At 39.7% G+C, this 21,330-nt stretch overlaps 1 protein-coding gene across 6 annotated transcripts in view; it reads right to left on the minus strand.

The window, feature by feature from the left end:
- Mpped2 (metallophosphoesterase domain containing 2) overlaps positions 1–21,330 on the minus strand; it is a 183,869-nt gene that overhangs the window by 67,955 nt on the left and 94,584 nt on the right. For all 6 annotated transcript variants that reach the window (XM_008851248.3, XM_008851256.2, XM_029555149.1 and 3 more), the window contains one exon: positions 20,600–20,825. In XM_008851248.3, the coding sequence (XP_008849470.1) occupies positions 20,600–20,825 (226 nt within the window). The remainder of the gene's footprint in view (positions 1–20,599; positions 20,826–21,330) is intronic.

Below are 21,330 nucleotides of genomic sequence, written 5' to 3' on the forward strand. Positions count from 1 at the left end.
CTAAGAGTTTTTAATCATAAACAATCTTTAAATATTTCAATTTTTTCTGCACAAACTGATATGATTACTTGATTTTTCTCCTTTATTGTTAATAGAACCAATTGCACTGACCTACCTTCCTTCTTTCCCTCCCTCCCTCTCTCCCTTCCTCTCTCCCCTTCATTGTTGCTATACTCACATTGTACTTGAGATAAACTAAAACTGTTGCCTTTTCCTGTATGTTCCTGGATTTGATTTGTGAATAGTGTATAAAGTATCTTAGTGTCTATGCATGACGTGCACTGATCTAGTAATATTTGGAACTGTCTTTGTTGGGTGATATGCTGGCCATAAAATGAAACAGAAAGTAGTCTCTCTTCTTTGAATGTTTGATGAAATTCACAGGTAAACACACTGTAACTTGCCTTTTCTTGTTGAAAAGGTTTTTGAAATGAATTCATTTTAATTATTACATACAGAGATATTCAAATTTTGTATTTCATCATCTTGTGTGATCCCTCCCCTCTTTTTTAGATGATATTTTTGAAGAAAGTTGTCCACTCAAAGTAAGTTTCAAATTGTTCATGACAATCTCTTATCTTTCCAAAGCTCTGTCTTCTTATCTTTCCAAAGCTCTGTAGTGAGAATGCCTCCCTCATTTTTGATATTGATGATTTATATTCTTTCTTTCTTGACTATTCAAAGTTCATCAATTTGGCTGATCTTCTCAAAGTTTTAGTCTGTGCTGTCCCGTTTCATTAACTTCTGCCCTTCACTTTGTTCATGTTTGCTCTTCTCTTTTCAATCTTCCAAGATGAAAATTGCAGGTAATGAGTTTGTCTCTATTTTGTATAATATGAACACCAGAGATTAAAAATGTCCACTCCAATGTGGAGTAAAAGGTAACCCTTATAGGTTGCTCGTAGGAATGTAAACTAGCCAGGACACTATGGAAATCAGTAGGGAGGTCTTCAAAGCACTAAAGGTAAATCCACCATATGACTTCACTCTACTCTTCCTGAGTATTTACCCAAAGAACTGCAAGGCAACGTTAAGTTCATTGTAGCACTATTCAAAACAGCTAAATTTCAGAACCAACCTAGGTGCCCATTGATAGAGAAATGGAAAAATATGGCTATATTCATAATAGAATTTTATTACATCATTTTAAAAAAAGAACAAAATAAAGTCATTTGCTAGAAAAGTGGATGTGAATTAACATGATCATAGTAAATGAATTAAGCCAGTCTGAGAAAGATGAATATGACATTTTTTTATCATTTTTGGATCCTAAATTTTGTACGGATATATATAATCAAGTATGTATATATAACATGAAATTAGAGGAAAGGGCTGGTGAGATGGCTCTGTGGATTAAGGTAATTGTAGTGCAAGTTCTGTGACCTGAGTTTAATCACAGGAACCCCTGTAAATGTGGAAGGAGAAAACTGATTCCACAAACTTGTTCTCCGATCTCCATACACAGACTATGGCATGCACAGACTCCCTCATGCATACACACATAAAAACATACCCACAAGCACTAGTAATAATGATAAATGACTAGAAAGAGAAGTGAGGGGCTGGAGAGATGGCTCAGTGGTTCTTGCAGAAGACCCGGGTTTGAATTCCAGCACCCACATGGCAGCTAACAGATGTCTATAACTCCAGTTCTAGGGGATCCGACAGCCTCTTCTGTCCTCTGTGGGCATTGCACAACATGGTGCACTTACTTACATGCAGGCATACCACTCACACACATAAAATAATAAAAATAATAAAGAATACTTTTTCTAAAAAAGTGAAACTGTCTAGAAAAGAAAGGAGTAACGGAAGGGGCTGAGGGAGAAAGGGAAGATAAGGAGCATGTGGGAGGACTAAGCTCAAAGTGCATTATACACTTGCATGAAAATGTCCTTTTTTCCTTTTTTTTTTTTTTTTTTTTTTTTTTTTTTTTTTGGTCGTTTTGAGACAGGTCTTCCTGTAACCCCAGCAGTCTTAGAACTCACTATGTAGAACAGGCTCTGGCCTTGAACTCCTGAGTGCTGTGATTAAAGGCGTGTGCCACCATGCCCAGCCAAAAATGTCCTTTTAAACTCAGTACTATTACAATGAACATATACCAATTTTTAAAAACAAGAAACATTTGTGAAAATCTGTCTCTATTTAAATATATCATTTTTTAAAGCTATGCGATAATCAATAGCTATCTAATTGGACTTAAAACCTGCTCAATGGGAAGGAACTCATGTGTGGTACTGTACACATAGCCAAATACACACGGTCAGAGAGGTCACAGGTTCTAGAGAAAAACCTACATCGGTCACATCCCTAGACAAATATAATTTCTTATTGTATGCTAAGTATATATCCTTATATTTACAGACAAATATAGCTCTCACCACTCATGAAAGAAGTTTCTTTTTGAAACAGGTAGAGACTTACAGAGTTCCACAGCTGGTCAAACCCAGACCATTAAGTGTCTGTGAGATGCCCAGCCCTAAGTGACACATCTACAACAGAACCTCTACACATAAGGCTCAGGGAACACAGTGGAACAAGGGGCAGAGAGAATCTTAATGCATCTTTCAACTCTCACCAGTGAAGCGACCTCATGCAACAGATGATGATTAACATAGACATCACAACTGGCCAAAATTTAGAGAGCAAGAGACTGTAGAGTGTGTCCCTGGATAGGACTCCTATGTTAAACCTCTGCCACTCATGGCTTAGAGGTTTAGATTGAAGAGGAGGGGGTGAAAGACTGTAAGAGTCAGGAATGGTGAATGACCACAAGGAGTTTTCCAGGTGACTGGGAATTTGTGCATATAAACTAACAGCAATGGTGACAGCATGCACAAGGCCAGTACAAATTCAAACCAGACAAAAACTCATCATGGAAGTGGGGAAATGGGTGAGAAGTCCCAACCTTAGCTGAGGAACTATTGGCAGCTGATCACGGCTGGTGAGGGAGAGTTGGTCTTCGTTAAGGGAGTGTCTCTGGATATGCTAACCAGGCTTCAGTGGATGAACTCACACAGGGATATCTGGGCACACAAACTTGACTTAACATATATGACAGAATGCATGAAATCTGGTGCGGGGCTATGAGGGGTTTAGATAAGGGAGAGGTTCTAAACATGATTAAGATGTATTGTGTGAAATGCACAAAAATTCAATAAAAATTCATTCTAAGCCATACTTTATCTGTATTCCACAAATTATAATGTGCAACATTTTTTGTTATTCATTTTGAAATAGTTTCTAAATTGGGGGACTTCTTTGATTTAGAAATGTGCCAATTAATTTCTAAGTGTCTGGGGGTGCACGTGTCTTATCACTACTGACTTCCAAGTTCCACCATACTTGAGGAAGGTCCTCTGCATGATTTCTAATTCTTTAGTCTTGCTGAAATTTATTTTATGATCCAGTATGTGGTTTACTTGGGAGAAAGTTCCATAAACACCTTAAAATAATTTCTTGTATATTCTGTAGCTGTTGAGTCCAGTGCTCCACATATCAGTCAGTTCAAGACAATCAGCCCTGGTGCTCAGGGTCTCCATTTCCAGTTTTGTTTTCTTTCTGGGGGGTTGGTGCGTTTCTAGCTTTGAAATCAATCAATGAGTGGTGAATGATACAATTTCCTATTAAGATTGCTGGACTAGTTTCCTTTTAACACTGTAAATGTTCCATATATTTTTAAGGTTCAGGATCAAGCATACACACTTTTCTAAGGAATTGACTCTTTTTTTCCCATTATGAATTCTCTTCTTTGTCTTTGGTAATACTTTTCTTTTTAAAATCTTATTTATTATTTTTATTTTATGTATATGAGTATATTGCCTGCATGTATGTAAGTGCATCTGTGTCATGTGGTGCCCGCAGAGGTCAGAAAAGGGTGTTGCCTCCCTTGGAATTGGAGTTACAGATGGTTGTTAGCCACCATGTGGGTGCTGGGAATCGAACCTGGATCCTCTGCAAGAGCAGCCAGGGCTCTTAACCACTGAGCCATCTCTCCAGCCCCTGGTAATACTCTTCCTAAAGTCTACTTTGCCTGACATCAGCAGCCACTCCAGCCTTCTTCTGCTCACCATTTGCATTTGTATCAAAATTTGTAAACCCATCTGTTTACATCAACCTACTTGTATATTTGAAGTGCATCTTTATATTTAAAATGTTTTATATTTAAAATGTATCTTTTTTGGTAGCACTTTTTTTTTCTAATAGTCTTAGATAATTTTTTCTTCTGAGTTTTTTGTACTATTTAAAAATTGTTGGCATTCCATTTTCAATTTTTTGTGAATATCACACATGAGCACAGTCTTTGTGTTATCCATTATTTCCACCCCTCCCAGTCCCTCTCCAACTCCTCCAAAGCCCCCTACACTCCCTCTAAATTTCTTGTCCTCTTCTTTCATTAGTATTGGTAAATATACATGTGTATATATATTATATATATACACACACACATATATATGTATATGTGCACTGAGTCCACTTAATGGTGCACCTGTGCGCCACGCCTATGTACTTGAATTTAGGGCTGCAAACACAGAATTAGATAACCTCTTAGGAGCTAGTCCCTGAAGAAAACTGGTTCGTCCTCCCTCAGTACCTACTGATTGCCTGTATCTCTTCATCTTCAGGTGGGACCCTTAAACTTTCCCCCATCTACCTTGGGTGGCAACTGTTTTGTCATTATATACAGATCTTGTTGGACTACATATTTCCTCTTTGTGGTTATCTGCAGTTCTTACTATGTAAAATTATGCATTTTGTCAAGTTGCGGGGCTTGTGGAGCATTCCTTTTCAAATTCTCTCCTTTACTCTCAAATTATCATTAAACTTTTGGTTATCATCTCATATCTCAATCTGCTAACCTTTCTAATAACTGTTCTTCTCTTTGCCAAATTATCAAATTCTGATACTCTAACTTCAAGTCCATTTGTACATTTCTGTCAGCTGATCTGTTATTAATCCCATCTACTAAAAAATGTTTTCAAGTTTAATGTTTTTGCAGTTCTAAAATTTGGCTAATTCAAAATTTTCTATTTCACCTCTGACATTGTCAGGTTCTCATTCATTACAAAGATCTCCTTTGCCCTTAGTGTAATTATATGTTTTAAAATCTCGTGTGATAATTGTAAGATGGGAGTCATCTTAAGGTTAAATTCTTCCTTTGATAGAGTCACATTATCTTAACACTTCATATGTCAAATAATATTGAGTATTTTAAGTATTACATATGAAGTCTCTGACTTCTATTACATTTTCTGGAAGAGTATTGATAATTTGTTTTGGCAGATAATTAACTTGGTTAGAATCAAACTCTTAACTCTGCTACATCTGTGGTGTCCATTAGCTTCTGTCTCATCCAGGCCATTCAGACTGCTGTCAGGCTGCCCATCCCTGCACGCTTCAGTAGTTGGAGGCCTCATGACTATAGAGAGTTGCACTCGGAGCTGGCCTTCCTCTTATTTATATCTCTCTTTTTATCTTCTTTCCCACTTTCTGGTGGTTTTGGCTACTCAGAATTCCCTCAAATTGTTTCTCTTGCCAAAAAAGAACAAACTCTCTCTGCTGGAATTTTAGCCACTCCATACCACAACTTTAACTGGCTACAGTCAGGGTGAAAAATGACAGAAATTAAGTCTACAGCAGCAGCTTCCTCTAAGGTCCAGCTCCTTCCCAAACTCTCTAAAGGCCTAAGATGATTGTTGTTATGATCATTATCACAGTATGAAGGATTGAGCCCAAGGCCTTCAGCATGCTGGGCAAGTGCTCCACCCCTGAACTGTATCCCCAGCTCCTCAAATAGCTATAGTTATTTGTGGAAGGTTGAATCTGTTAGGAGTTTATTCCTCCATAACTAAAAGAAAACAGCATTATCATTTTAGTAAGTTTCAAAATCAATAACCATAAGTTGTCTAGGTGTGTATGTGCCCACATGTTATAAAAAGAATATAAGTAAGCAAAATAAAAGAGTCAGATTAATGTTCACTTGGGGAGGGAAGGCAGAAAGACAAGAGAGTTTCCAGGGAAGCAACACAGAGAAATACAATTATTGTCAGTGTTCTCTGGAAGTGTATGGGTTAACAGATGTTCACCACGTTATTCGTAAATGAACAAATAACACAATACCAATAAGAGGTAGGCAGAGACCAACCTGACATGACAGTTTGTCATTAATAAGAACTTAGACTAATTCAATTCTTTCCATCTAAAACCAGATATTCATAGTGTTTCTCTCTTGCTCCTGAACTCCCCCAAACTCTCAAAACAGCAAGATTCTAAGAAGCTGTCATCACAGGGTTTTGGAAACTGCTAAGGATTTATGAGACCCATTTGTAGGTGAAAATTATGGACCATTTGCATTTAGGCACGTCTTAGATACATGGCTAATAATGAGGAAACTTTTCAATAATGTTGCCATTTTGAATGGAAAGAACAGGGAGACAAAATCATGTACATGTGTTCTGTGTCTTTGTTCCCAGCACAGACCATCTGTTTGAAAGAAGAAAAGTTTCTGAAGGTTGAGAAGTAAAGAAAGAGCTAGAACACAGGATGCTGAAGCAGCCTCAGAGCGGAAGAAAATGCCATGTGTGCACTCAAAAGAATGTCCACAAGTCAAGGATAGTGAAACCTGTTCCCAGAGGGGAATGGAAGGAACCCTCCTTGGTCTTATTATCTCAAGGGAAGCTGGATGGAACACAAAGGCCTTTGCCAGAAGGAGGGAGATCACTCTGGCTGGGGATTGGAAAAAGTGATGTCATCAGAGAGTTCTTTTATACCCCTCATTTTATGACTCTAGCCCAAAAGGAAGAACACAAAGCACTTCAAAACAAGATCCCCAGAGACCTGGTTTACAGTATTGTTCTGATGAGCAAAACGTTTATCAACACTTATTTCTTTTCTGGGATGTCAAAAGATACCTCTACCTAACTATGGCTTCACAGCAGTTACCTAGCTAAAATATTACGCAAAAGCAGGATAATTTTTCTGGGAATTGGAACCAATATGGGAAGAATATAGAAGCAGTAGAGCTGAAAGTAAACATAAACAAAGGCTACAAATCTTGCCACCACTTTTTATTTCTCAGACTACTTAAAAAAAAATCACAATAAACATAGAAGTGTTTTCTTCTGGTCTATATGGTTTGATTTTAAGGAACACATATCCAGAAGGCAAACCCTAAAGAAAAGAATGTTGTTAGATTTTCTTCTCACTTTCCTTATCAAATAACATTAAGAATAAATTCCCTATATTTTCTTATGTCAAGGAAATCAGTGGTTCACCATTGCTTTCATGGACACTGTCATAAAAACACAGTTTAAAAGTTATGCTTTATATAAGTGCATTTTTTAAAAAGAGGATGGAGAAATTTGTTAACTGCTCTAAAATTCAAACCTCCAATCAGTAGACTCCCCCTCCCCCACGGGTGGAAATAGGGCCTCTGGGGGGGGGGGGCGGAGATAATCCTAATTATGTGGCAAGCTAAGGGGACATCCAAGTTTATGTCAGTAGTGGATTCTGATAAGCTCTGTGTAGGAGTTGGTCTGGACTGTTTTAAGTGAGAGGGAGCTGTGCAATGTTGGTATTTAGCTATGATCTGCAGGCCAGCAAAGGTCAGGTTGGACAAAGCATCCCCTAATGAAGCTGCTAGTGTTTGGGGTGAAAGAGCCACAAAGCCTTTCAAATTAGCAGCTGAATCCTGACACTCATTAGCAATCATATATGCAAGGGCTGCATCTTAAGCCCCAGCCAGCGCAACAGCCTAGACATTCTGAGCACACACAAAGGAGTATGGAAGGGAAGTACAAACAGAAATCCCTGGACTCTTTAAAATGCTTTCCCCATCGCATTTTGACATTTCCCTTTTTCTTTTCTGTCTTTATTTTTAAAGTGATGACAGGACTGCAGTGTGCTTACCTTCCAATTTAGCCCTAAAATAATTACTGTCATGACAAAAATAAGACTTTCATTTTTTCACTTTAATCAAAGAAGGACTAGTCAGAAATTGCTTCTGCTAAGTTCTGAACACGATATAATTTAAGCATGTTAACTAACAAAACCAATAAATCACACTGAAGCACTTATTAAAGTATCTTACAGCACTAAATTTATCACTGATGACAAATTTAATTTGAGACTAAGAGTTTGATCTTCGCATATACTTCAGCAGATTGGGGGGGGTGTGGTTATTTCACAAATAATGAATGCTAAATATACTCTAGAGTTTTACCGGAAAAAGTGTTTTCCCTGGAGCCTGGGGAAAACTGGGAAAAGCTGCACTTAGACTTCCTTTCCAGCAGTGTCAGCCTTTGCACATTAGAGTTAGGAGAATTTTTGAAACGGAGATAATGAGCACTCTAGGAGGTGATTCATAATCATCACCCAGTTAGCCCATTCTTGTCCCTTGATAATGAAGAAAATTGAGATGCAGAACTTTCCTTATGTAGCAGGTAAAATGATTTTAATCTGTGGCAAGGCCATTTGCCACAAGGGAAGGTGGAAAGAAAAGTCAGGGACTTCACAAACTGTACCGCATCGTCTTATAATTACCTAATACTGTGGCTAAAGAATGGTGTTTGCACTTGATATATCCAAAGAGAATTACATTTCCAATACACAGAAAGTATTACTAATAGGCTACTTTTACTTGACACAACACTTCTGGAATATAATAAGCAGGATGCCTTATTTTCTGTTCCGATCAACTGTGCAGTTCACTGTGGATCAAAACTAGGTTATAGAAGTATTTTCTACAAACTTTTCCTCTTCCCTCAAATTAGCCCTGCAGTTCAACATTAGTATTTTCCTGTTGTCTTATCAAACAGTATTTTCTTTCTTGACAATGCAATCAGCATATAAAAACCAAACCTCATTGCCTGGTTCTGTCTGAGGCAAAGCAAGCAGCCTTGAACCACAGCTTGACAAGGAGAACGAACACCTTAAGCTCTTGAACAAAAGCATCCGAGTCGACCTGTTCTGCAGACTGATTAATAGAAACAAGCTCCAAGGACTAATCACAAGTCCAGCCCTGTTTTGCAGATTAATAGAACAAAGACACACAAGGAGGGGAGGTGACAGCACTGGAATACAAATAAGCAAAGGTAGGCACCAGGCTTTCTTCCACTGAAGTCACATCCTGTGAAGCCAGACCCAGGGACCCCCTTCCCAGGGTATCATATTTAGGAATAAATGGAAATGCAGCCCTAAAGAGGTCTGGGTTTTATTAGCAGCATGTGAATCACCTAGGTCCTGACTTTCTGAGATTCTGATTTAAAAGGGAAGTATAGTTTTTCAGCAGTGTGATGCAGCACTCCAGTGTTTCGGGGGAAAGGCTTCCATTTCAGCAGGGCAAGCCCCAGCACTTGTTGATTAGCAGAGACCGTCCAGCTCCCCATCTTTTGCAATGGCCTGTCACACAGGTGATTTTTGAAGTGTATGCCGAAGTACAAGCCCACAAATGCCCCCAGACGTTATATGCAAGTGGCATAGAAGTTAGAATAACACAGTTAATTTCCAAATTACCCATAGACGTGCATTTTACAGCTACAGAATGTGACTGTAAAAATAAAACTTATCCTCTGCGAGTACACACAAAATCCCAAAAAAGCAGCACAAGAAAAAGGACAGCCATCTATAACACAGACCCCACACCTCCTTGTGGGACGTTACCTCTGTTTTCTTGGTATAGGTCTGTCATTGTTATGATGTTATAACCCGCTTGTATATTTTAATAGGGACATGCCTTCTATTGCTAACTAGAAGAAACAAATTGCTTCTCTGGTAAATGACACTGATTCTTCCAGGATGAAAACACTGACAGTTAAGTGAGGGTGTGCATTGTTTTACTGAAACTGTAAGTCTTCAAAGAGGAGAGTGTCAGTTAACTGAAGACAATGATACTACTTAGGAAATAGGACCTTTGAGCACTGAGATGCTCACTATTTTTTAGGCTCCCCAATAATTTTCTTTTATTCTTCATTATTTAGAGAATATTAGTTTCTGTAATCAAACCCACCTACAAAAGGTCTTTCATTTTTAATACAGTGTAAAAACTTGTTTAACATTTCTAGACCAAACATGGCTATTAATTTCTGTAGAATGCCAATTCAACACAGTAAACTGGGACACTTTCTAAGAATGAAAATTACGTTGTGTATATGATTTATATAAAAGGATCAACAGCAGCAGCAGCAGCAGCAACAGCCTTTTCAGGTCCCATAGCCATCTGAGCAAAACTGTAGCAATATCCAACACATTCCATTAAAGAAAAGAAAGAAGAACAAAACCCAGAAAAGAGCCAAATTCTGTTCCAGTGGTAATAACAGTTCTAGGGCTGATGGGATGGCTTGTCAGGCAAAGGGGCTTGCTGGCAAGCTTGAGTACCTGAGTTCAACCCCCAGCACACACGTGATGGAAGGAGACAACTGATTCCTGCAACTTGTCTCTGACCTCCACACATGAGCCATGGTACAAGGTACAAGCCCTCCCCTCCTCCGAAAAAAATGTTTTTAAAAAATTAAAAACAGTTCTGATGAAGCAGGATCACCACTATATTGCCCTCAATGATTTTCTACTTTTCCTCCATTACTTTTTTCTATTCTTACATGCAGAAAGTTTTTCTGGTCTCATTCTGGAATATTCAGTTCACTATTTTGAGTGAGTCAGAGGGAATGGAAATTCTCTCATGATCTTTATCTTATCAACATTTTAATTATGTTGCTTATCGTGACAACAAGGCAAAAGCCACTGATAATGAAAATGTGTATCAAAAGTCTCAGAACCGCCTTCAAAACATGAGTAAGTCAGTAGTTCACAAGCTAGCCAAACCTCCAGGCATCCTAAGAAGTCATCCTGTGTGGCTCAGCCTTTTCAGAACAAGAGTTCCAACTTAGCAGAAGGTAATTCCTACAGGAGAGAACCTTAAAACCATTATCTGCTGTGTGTCAGACTTCTACTTTAATACAGTAACTCTAAGCAGCACATACAGTAGGACTGAAGGAAACTGCTCAGCACTCTGCAGATTCCCTCATCCTCCAGCTGCACCACTGAATTCGCCTCTGGGAAGAGCTGTTTAAGCACATAAACATCAGATTCAACATTAAATACACACTCTTGGGCTTCCATGTTAATTTTACTGATTCTGTTGGGCCAACAGGTAAGCACTTCTTCTTTCATCTCATTTTAAGAGAGGCTGCATTTAGATAACAAAAAGAACTAGTCTGCAGTTCCGATCTGGAAAACTCCACAGAAAGGAATGTTTAGTAATGGCAGCACCCTTGGAGCTACAGCCTTCATTTTCTAGTGCTGCCTGTGAGCCTGCTGCTTTGAGTGATGGAAAAGCAAGACACACAAATGCACCTTTGAGTTTCAAAACAAACTTGCCTCCCCTCAAATTCTACCATCAAAAAAAGGAAGAGAAGAGAGATAGCCCTCAAGACCTAAGAGCACATGTCAGAAGAGTTTAGCCACCAACACTCTTAATCAGGTTTTCAGCTAGCATTTTTTATTTTCTTCTGAAAAGATGAAAGCAAGAAGAGTTTTTCTGCTGATTCTTGATTCACAATAAAAATCATATTCCAGGGGCTGGGGCATGGCCCAGTGAGCAAGCATGTGGAGGGAAGTTTGGGTCTCCAGAACCCGTGTAAGAGCCAGGCTTGGTGGCTACCTCTAATCTCAGTCCTCATGACGCAGAGACAGGGAATCCCTGGGGAAGGTGGACTAACTGGACTAAGCACAATCAGTGAGCTCCAGGCTCAGCAAGAGACCCTGCTTCAGTAAATAAAGGGAGTAATTGAGGAAGATTCCCAGGATCAACTTTGGGCATCCACATGAACAGGCACCCATGTGCATGTCCACCTGCACATACACAAAACTGCACACATGTAAAACACACATATACACATACCACAAGCACATACATATGAAAAAAACCCAGAGTCCCCAGTTATATCTAGTGAGTTAGGTGTTGGACTTTTACTCCATTAAGATAAAAAGAATTATTTTAGTGTCTGTCTTTGGCTGTCTTCTTTCTTAGAATCATGATACCCCAAGGTACAGCCTTGTGTGGCAAGAAAAATCAGAGTACCTCGGTAGTTTCAGCTTGAAGAGTAGAGTACATACAGCAAAGAAAACAGCAGTCGCCAGTTAGTCAGGCTGCCATCAACTGCCCCTAGTTTCATGTGTAATTATTTTAAACATAACGCCTCAAGGAAACGTGTAACCAAATTTAGGAAGGAGTGGAAAATCAGATTGTGTCAATCTGGACCCTTTTCCCCCTTTACAAACATGGTATCAGTCTTCCTCAGTCTTCAGTGTTGATTTACTGCATGTTCATGTGAATTGTTAGCGTCACTGAGGAGGTTCTTCCAGAAGTGTGTTAAGTAGAGGAACAGATGGTTTAAGGAAAGAAAGAATCAATAGGAAGGGCTTAGCACAGTTTCAGCAAAACCTTCACTGTCAGAAGGGATGCCCTGAACACACCACAGTTGAGCCTGTTTTCTACCATGCTTCCCACAAGTTTAGGAATGAACCCTTGAGATAGTGAGTGACATCATGCTTTGACAGCCCTCTCACAGGGCTGACTAGAAGAGCAGAGGGCTTCTCTGTCAAGCACAGAACACAGCCTAGCTTTGACTGTTAAGACTGTATTGTGAAATAACTTTGGCAGCACACAGGCCCACCAGAAGAAGAGGAAAGGCAGTTCTGTGGTGATGCTGTGCAGATGCAGTGCTAGATGAGTGGCAGGAAGAGGTAGAGGGGCAGCTTCCAATATGTGTACTCAAAGTCCACCTCACCTTCATTGTAGACCATCAGGAGTATGAGAGCATCCTGGGTAGTCACCTGGACTGCTCTGTGAACACATTTGAGCTACAAGGCAGAACTTCAGCATAGGAAGGCTGAGTATCAGCCAGACATGGATTAAGCTTGTCATGGGGCTCTAATAGGCCCACTACATGGTACAATTTGAAGAAAATCACCCTACATTTATAGTTTGGAGAACAAAATAAAAAGTGTATATCTATTAAGAACCTTGAAAATAAATAGCAAAGAACCTGCACACTCTTAACATAAAGACCAATGACAATTCAACCACTGAGGAAAGGAAATACTCTGTATTTGTGATTGGTTTGCAATGTCCAGAGGATGTGCTGAGAGTCCACCTGGTCCAGCTTCACTGCCTTCTCACCCTTTATGCTGCCCTTCTTGAATGGAAGAAACAGCCTCCAACTTATTAGCTGCTCACAGTGTGGAGGAAAGACATCCAAGGTAAGGAAACAATAATAAAGTACATAAGAACGCTGGGACGCCTTTCTGGGAACTCTGCCTTAAAATCAGGTTTGTCCTACCTCCCCAGCCCCTTGCTTTGATGAGACCATGCTCACAGAGACACGTACTGTGCTCGCTATACTCCCAAGTATATACTCAGGTCTGTTTCTGAAGGGCTTTGTCTGGTTCCACTAGACTGCTTTGTCTCTGATCTTCATTTTGCAGATTCACAGCTCTGTTTGACCTTGTATTAGAAGCATTTTCTCTTGCAACTGGCTATCCTATCTGTATAAACCTTGGGATCAGCTCTCTGCCACCACCACTGTTGCTCCTTTGTTCATTCATTCATTCATTCATTCATTCATTCATGTGGACTGATCCAGCATCGAGAGCACATAGAGAACAAAGCTCAGGGAGCTTGAAGCCACATTAGAATCTCCTTCTACCTATCAGCAGCAAACTAGGATTCAGAGTATCCCTCTAGCACAACATGAGGGATAGAGGAATACCCAGAGGCCCACCAGTCCTGCTGAGCCTCAGTGAGATGGTCCATATCGTCTCTGGAGCCTGTGACAACCTGGCTTTAGCTGGGGCACACTGCCAGTATGCCAGCACTTCCTTCCTGAGGCCTATGCCCAGGACTACCCTCTCTCTATTCTGCTGCAGATGCTCAAGATGGGGACAGGGGAAAATCCATGGGATGGACACTTGATAGGTACTGTGTGTGAGGGTTTCTGCGAAGCAGATGGACTAGAATGTCTAACAATACCCTGGGATGTAGGTTTTTCTCTTTTAAAAGCTTGCTGTCTGGAGCACACCACGTAAAAGAAGCTACATCATTCCTTTCTTCCCAACACTCCATAAGCATACTCAATCCCAGGATCCCTGAAGAGCAGTAGTCTGGATTTCTGTCTAGCCCTTTTGCAACTAAATGGAAATGGCCATCTCTTCAAAGATAAGGAGTGGTCACTGTCTGAGTTGGTTCTGGCTAAGGAATAGATGGATATCCTTACTGGAGTAAAGCAATTTAAAGGCTTTGGCAAAGGAACTCTGGATCCTTGTCCTGTAGAACTCTACACTGGCTCTGAGACTTTGGGTAAGAGGCCTTCTGCCCTAACTTGGCCTAAAAGTAATAATATTTAGTAACACCTGACATATCAACACTTGAAAATCCTGGATCTTACTGATTATTATGACTAGTAAGTGCTGTTCTGAAGGGTTGTTGGGTGAACCAAACGAGATAGCACTTATTAAAGTTCTCTGAGTGAAATATACCATCCAAGTGCATGTTTATCCCTGCTGTTCATTGAATTGCTTATCCACCATGTGCAGGCAAAGACTTAAACAGTTCCCATAGCTGATATGAAGCCTAACAGAGTGCCACAGACTTTCTTTAGCCCCCTCCTGATAGAAGGTAAAGGAGCCAACTAGGACAGGATACAAAAAATGAGTTGGTTGGAGATGCTGGCAGAAAGGTCTGACTTAGACCCCACATGGCAAGCTCTGTGTAAACTGGCTTTGGAAGTGGTATTTACTGTACTGATTTGCCTATTGATGGGAGGTAGGAAGCAAAGCAATCGGTTTTGCTCTCTCCATTTTCAAATAAACAAGGCAGTTGTTAAAACCAGAAGTGAATCTGATCCTGGTCGGCTTTAAGAGCAGTCAGCTGCATTCTGAAACAGGCAATAATGTAAACAGAGCCCTGTAACTCTAGACCAGTGCAGAACAGCCATAGGTTTCCTAATGGGAGTGCCTACGGGCCCTGAGCCAAGCAAAATGAAACGTTAGCCCAGGCCTTTAAAGAGAACCATGTAAAAGCAGAGTGCATATTTGTTTAACACACACACAAGACATTTTTCTGTGCCAGGACCTTTTGGAATGCTCCTGAAGGGAAGCCGGAATTCCTGCAAACATGGTACGGAATCAATAGTGTTTGCTGTCTGATCTTCACACAGAAAGACTTTTCTGCTGAACTTGGAGATGTTCTGAATTGTTTCTTCTTTTTTTGTCCAAGTAATTACAAAGTATGACTGTGAAAATAAAATAAATGAGCCCATTCCCCCATTCCCATATCTGAATTCTATCATATGAGTTGCCAATTGGTTTTCTAATCCTCTCAGTCAATATCTGCTGTTAATTTGTTCGCTATTTCAAGAACTTGAAGACTGTCAGCAAAATACATGATGCATTACGAAACTTATAATTGGAAATAAAAACATCTGAAGCTTTTCTGACAGGGTAAACAGAAAGCACTGTAACACCCCCCCCCCGCCATCAGAACAAGGGAACATGGACAACCATGTAGCTATTTGTGTGCAAACACAATTATCAATGCAGCAAAGAATGGAGTCAATACTTAACTCTGGCTTTGAGAAATGCTAAGAAAATTACTTCTAAATGAATGAATAAACTCAACATGTTTATGATGCCAAATGAGGGAAGAGAAGAAGGAGGGGGCAAACCCTGCCTACACCTTTGAAAATGCAGCTCAAGGGGCTCTGCTTCCTCTTTCAGCCATTTTAAAAGTATGCGGACTGCCTAGGCCTGAGCTAATTTTCCTGCTGTAGAAGTTAAGGCACTTCCTCCACAGTTACTAAATCTGACAAATTACACCTGGGCCCATTCTAATGTGAAAAAATGTGCTCTTTGTTCCTGACCCCTTGGTCAGCCTAGAGATCAAATTCCCGACATTGGAAAGCCCCACTCATATTCATTAAACTCCATGGGAGCACAGTTCTGTGTCTCAGTTGCAGAGGAAAGAGCAAGGTGCAGGCACTGGCCGAACAATACAACTGCTCCACTCCAGTTCACGGGCTATGGACTTTCTGCTTTTTGCAGCTAGGCTTGCTGATCTGTTAGTATGTGGGTATTTTTTTTTTTCTCCACACTATCTTGTTATCAAAAGAACAACTGAAATCAGAAAAATATTTTAACAGCCAAGTCCCACTGAAACCCGCTTATAATAAAACGCTGGCTACAAATTTCAGTAACTAAAAGATGATTTCAAAACTCCACTTCCCCTTCAGTCCGGCCAGACAAGAAATTAGTCACCACAGTGGCTAATATTTGACAGATTAGATTTCTGTCTTCGCTCTCTAACTAAACTTGGCCTTTGGGGAAGATGCTGCTGAGGGTAGCCAGTGAGTCAGAAGGAGGAAAGTGGGATCCATCCTGCAAGCTAAGCATCAATTCTGGTCATGGAAAACCCAGGAGCTTTCAAACCTGGAGGCTGATCCAGCTGATCTATACAAGCCTCCTCTTCTTCTGTCCCCTCAAAACAAGAGAAGGAAACAGTGGCAGAAGTTAAGCAGAGCTGTGACTGAACTATGTAAAAAGGATGTCTGACCACTTTATTTAAGACAGAGACAGAAGACACACAACCTGCCAATGTCCTCCCAAGGCTGAGAGGATAAAACTCATCAATACTTGCCCTCCTTCCAAGAGAGCTCCTCTCCTTCCAGACTGGCATTCTATTTACAGTTTCTGCTGTTCAGGACACTGAATTTCCTCAGACCCATCAAACCATTTTCAAATCCTCTTCCTTGGCAATCTAATGAATACTACATTCCATCTGCAAACATGTAGGAATGCTAGAGTGTGTTACAAGTTATAGTCTGTGTACAAATTATTGTTAAGTTAGGAAACACTATTCTCTCTCATCTTTGGGTAGCTTTCAGCTGGTATAAACATACATACCGATGAATACTTTCTGAAGCTAAACTAAGTAACGATCTTTATTTTATCTTGGGTAGGGGGCATGGCACTACAGATCAAACCTGGGGTCTTGTGCATGCTAAGCATATGTCCTGCAACTCAGGTGTACTCTAAACCGCATACTTTTAAAATTCAAGCATTACAGCAACTTCTCTGGCCTGATGGCAATTACTTTTGATTTCATGATCCTCCTGCCTTCCCCTTTTCAGCATATACTATCAATGTGCATACTACCACAACTCGCATGGCAGTTACTCTTAAGAAACCCACGACAGGATGAAAATTCTGAGTATAAGAATTCTTGTTTTGACTTTTTTTTCCAATTAAAATCACTAACAATATCAGGAATTCAGAACTTAATATTTCCTCTAGAAAATTCATTGGAAAAGCATGGAAGTAAAAATTCCTTAGGTCATGTTATTTTGGAATGTCTGTTAGGATATTAAGAGGCATCCACATACAAGGCAAATCTCAGGGATAGAACAACAATAACAAAGCCTTAACTCTTGAAAGGAGAAAAATAGTAAGTATGCTCTAAGTCCCTCAAATTATGCTTCTAGTCAAATTATTAACAGTGAAAGAGGGTAAATAATACCTAAAACATTAAAATAACCATGCCTACAAATATGTGTTACCTTTGAAAATTCTGACTTTGGTAAACAAATTTAAGTGGCTGGCAAATGAATGAGGCAAAGAGCAGATCTCATTTTTTCTGTTTTATATACTAAATCCAGCATCCAGGCTCACCTAGTCACCCTCAGCAGAGGCTGAACCAGGGTCAGAACACAACATCCAGCTCTTAGTGTTACAGTCTCCACTACTGCTGGGAATAGCTACACTTATGAAAGGCTGACTCCAGGCTTGGAGTCTTCCTTAGATGCTGGATACTTTAATTCTATCTTCATAACAACCATGTGCGGGAAGTGACATCATTATCACCCACTTTAAAGATGAGAAAAACAGAGGCATGGAGATGTTAGAAACAAAGCAAAGCAAAACAAAACAACCAGTCCAAGGTCCCAGGGAATATGTGGTAGAAACGGGAAACACTATCCTCCCTGCACAGGAAATCTAAGGCAGGGATTTCTATACTAATGTTCAATAGTCCTGGGAACATTTATTTGAACAAAGTATCTTTATAGTGACATTCAAACCGATGTCTCAGAAAAACATGATGAAACTGAAATTTCCTCTTCACCAGTCTCTGTGTTCTTGATCAAAACTCAGAGAACCCAACTATTCCAATGGATGCCACATCCATATACAGATGACTCTGTAAAGAAGCACTTAGGTAATCCTAACACATATTACATATAATACCACCTCAGGGCAACATTTCAAGAGACTAGTTAATGCTGCCTAGTTTCTGGCTTGGACCACCTTCTCTAATATTGAAATTTAAAATTCTTATACGCTAGTACTGCAGCTTAGATATAAACATTGTTTGCAGTGTCTACCAACCACCAAAACTGGATCACATCCCACCCATACTCCATATTTCAATTACTGATTTGTTTTTACATCTTGGGACACTACAAGATCTTCTTCGGGACCTGAAATTATCTCCCCATTCATCACGGCTGTAATCTCATTTAGCTAAGCTCTATCCTAAACAGATTCAGGTCAGTTTAAACCACAGAAGATGCTGGTTTCTGTGGTCATTTTGGGTACTAGAAATCCGGGGATCTTTGATGGATCTGCTTGTTCAAGATAGCCTAAAATAATCTGTGCCTTTTGAAGACTGTTCAAAAACATTGCACATTTTGGACATGACCTTAACTCACATGCTGTTTCTCTGACAATCAAAGGTCATGCCTCAACTATTACAGCTTTAAGGACTAGAGTATGAAGTGGAAAATGTTTATATCTTGCACCAACCATACCCAGAAATGTTGATACTGACATCCAGCATCACCCTGAGATGAGAGTTCAAATTACAGTTGGACAAGGCTTGTATCTGCTGTTTATTCTTTTACACTCTGCCATCCTCTCATGCATAAAAATAAATGGATGGGTTTTGTTGGAGTTGGATTTAAACTGGACCTGCCAATTATAACCCTAATTATCACATTACCAGGAGCAGCACCAGAACTGCACAGTCCTCAGCCATGCTGTATTCCCTGAAGGCAAACTTGCTAGGCTCAGGGTACCACCAACTCTGTAGTTTCCTAAGCAGTTGTTTAACCTTTTGTTCTTGAGTTTGCCTCTCTGTCAAATGAAGAGTACTATTTATCTCACCTAGGTAGTTCAAAGATTAAACCAGACAAATAATATAATGGACTTAAAAGCAGAGCCCAGCAGATTGTAGTTAATGAAGTTCACAGTCATTGTCAGGTTGGGGTGTAAGAGAAAATTTACTCCCTAGACCCCTTATCAGTCCTGGATACTAACTAGTAAGGCTGAACTAATGCTGTTTTCAGAAAATATTTCCACTTTCTGTTTTACGGAGCACAAACCACAGTGTTGAGTGGAGAGGCATCAGAGCTCACGCCACGTGTCTGTTCTCTTGCAGCCCGAGAACTCCGGGCTTTTCCAGGTGGGATAGAGAAAGGTTAGCTGTTCTATAAGTTCTCACTGTGTACTTTTTACGCAGAATTTTCCCAATCAGAAAGAGATAATTCTGGGAAGAAGAATGAAAGTTATAGGTATACAGATAATCTTGGAATTCTCTGACACTGACGACCATATGGTCCAACATTTTCATTTTAAAGATGAAAACATTGGTTTTGGTGTTAAGTGACTTGCCCAATTCTAACTAAACTAAACACCCAGTGGCAGAGCCAAGAGCAGAAAAAATGATAATTATTATCTTAAACCAATTAGTAGACATTCTCCTAAATCCATTGCAAATGCCATCTATGTAATCCTTGTATGACCCACTAAGAGGTACTATTTATTTTTACCATTTTAAAGGTACATAAACTAAAGTTTAGCTACATGCAGTAACTTCTTTAAAACCTGGCAATTGACCCTCATGTGACTCCTAGGATAAATAGCCATTCCAAGTTTTCCTGAGCAAGGTTCTGAAAGTCCCAGTACTGTGCTCCCAATCAATAATTTCCAAATTGCATGTGCATCTGCCTCATCTGAAGAACTTTTAAAAACAAATATTTCTGAATTTCCTCTAAGGGAGGAACATCAGGCTTTTGGGGACTAAGGCTTCACAATCTATCTCTATGGAGCTGGTCATTCTGATTTAGAGAGATATGAGGAACTCTGATCTAAGCAGGGTATTCTATGCCTGCTTCCAGTGTGTACTGAGATGGGACTGTGTCATCCAGGCCTCATGGAGAGTTCAGCATAGCGAAATCCATGTGAAGAGGAGAACTGTGCCCTTTCCCAGATCTTTCTGTGTTATATGACACACATATAGCCCTAATCATAGAACTCCATACATGCCTACTAAAGCCCCATCCATCCTTCAAGCTGCCTAAAGGAATTTGTTTGGCAGTGAAAGCAGCCAACACTGTATTCTACAGCAGTACCAGATTATGTGTTTTCTTGGAAATATACCAATAAACTTTCTTTCCATCCTAGTCATTTTCATTTAAAGGAACTAAGTCCAAATCATGTTTTCTTGGTGTCCAGATTAAAAACAGGGAGGTAAACTGTTTGAATGAACACTTACCAAGGTGCACCGTATATCCTGAATCCCTTCACTGTTACCTCCGAATCTTGCAAGTAAATACTGTTTGTCAGAAGGGATTGAACATTGTCAAAGTCCTCTGGTTTCAATTTGGACACAGAGGGGAAACGGTAGTAGTCCTGTTTGACGAGGTCTGCCATGAATTCCTTATCAAACGTCAGTTCATGATTCCCAGCAATCACTATTTTATATTCATATGGCAGGTTTCCTGAAATATGAAGAAGGAAAAAAGCACCAATTAGCACGTTCATTTCCCACCACAAAATACAACAGCCAAGACTGTCTGATTAGCAGACGGCTCACTCAAATGAAATAGCTCACACATTATTTCTATTTCCATGTGAACCAAATTTATGATCTCTTCTTTATGTTACCAAAATGATAATAAACAGGAGATAGTAAGCTACTAAAGAGCTAAAAAAGCTGCTAGGAAGACATTAGGCTTTCTAGCTCTTTCTTCTGTATTTCAAAGGTCCACTATGATACATCTACACACAATAAACATCCAGTTAAAAGCTTAGACTTGGTTTGGACCTCCAGAAGTAAGACAACCAAATATTCTTAATAGCTGATATAAATGCTAGATTTTTAGTACACCCATCAAACAAAAGACAAAGCAAGTCAAGTATCCTACAGAACATCCTACATTCATGAAAGAAACCACACAGTATAATTTCATATTATAATTTTAAGTTTACCTTTTGGCTTGTGAA

The sequence above is a fragment of the Nannospalax galili genome, unplaced genomic scaffold (assembly GCF_000622305.1).
Source record: "Nannospalax galili isolate Female #2095 unplaced genomic scaffold, S.galili_v1.0 scaffold11, whole genome shotgun sequence".
Taxonomy (NCBI): domain Eukaryota; kingdom Metazoa; phylum Chordata; class Mammalia; order Rodentia; family Spalacidae; genus Nannospalax; species Nannospalax galili.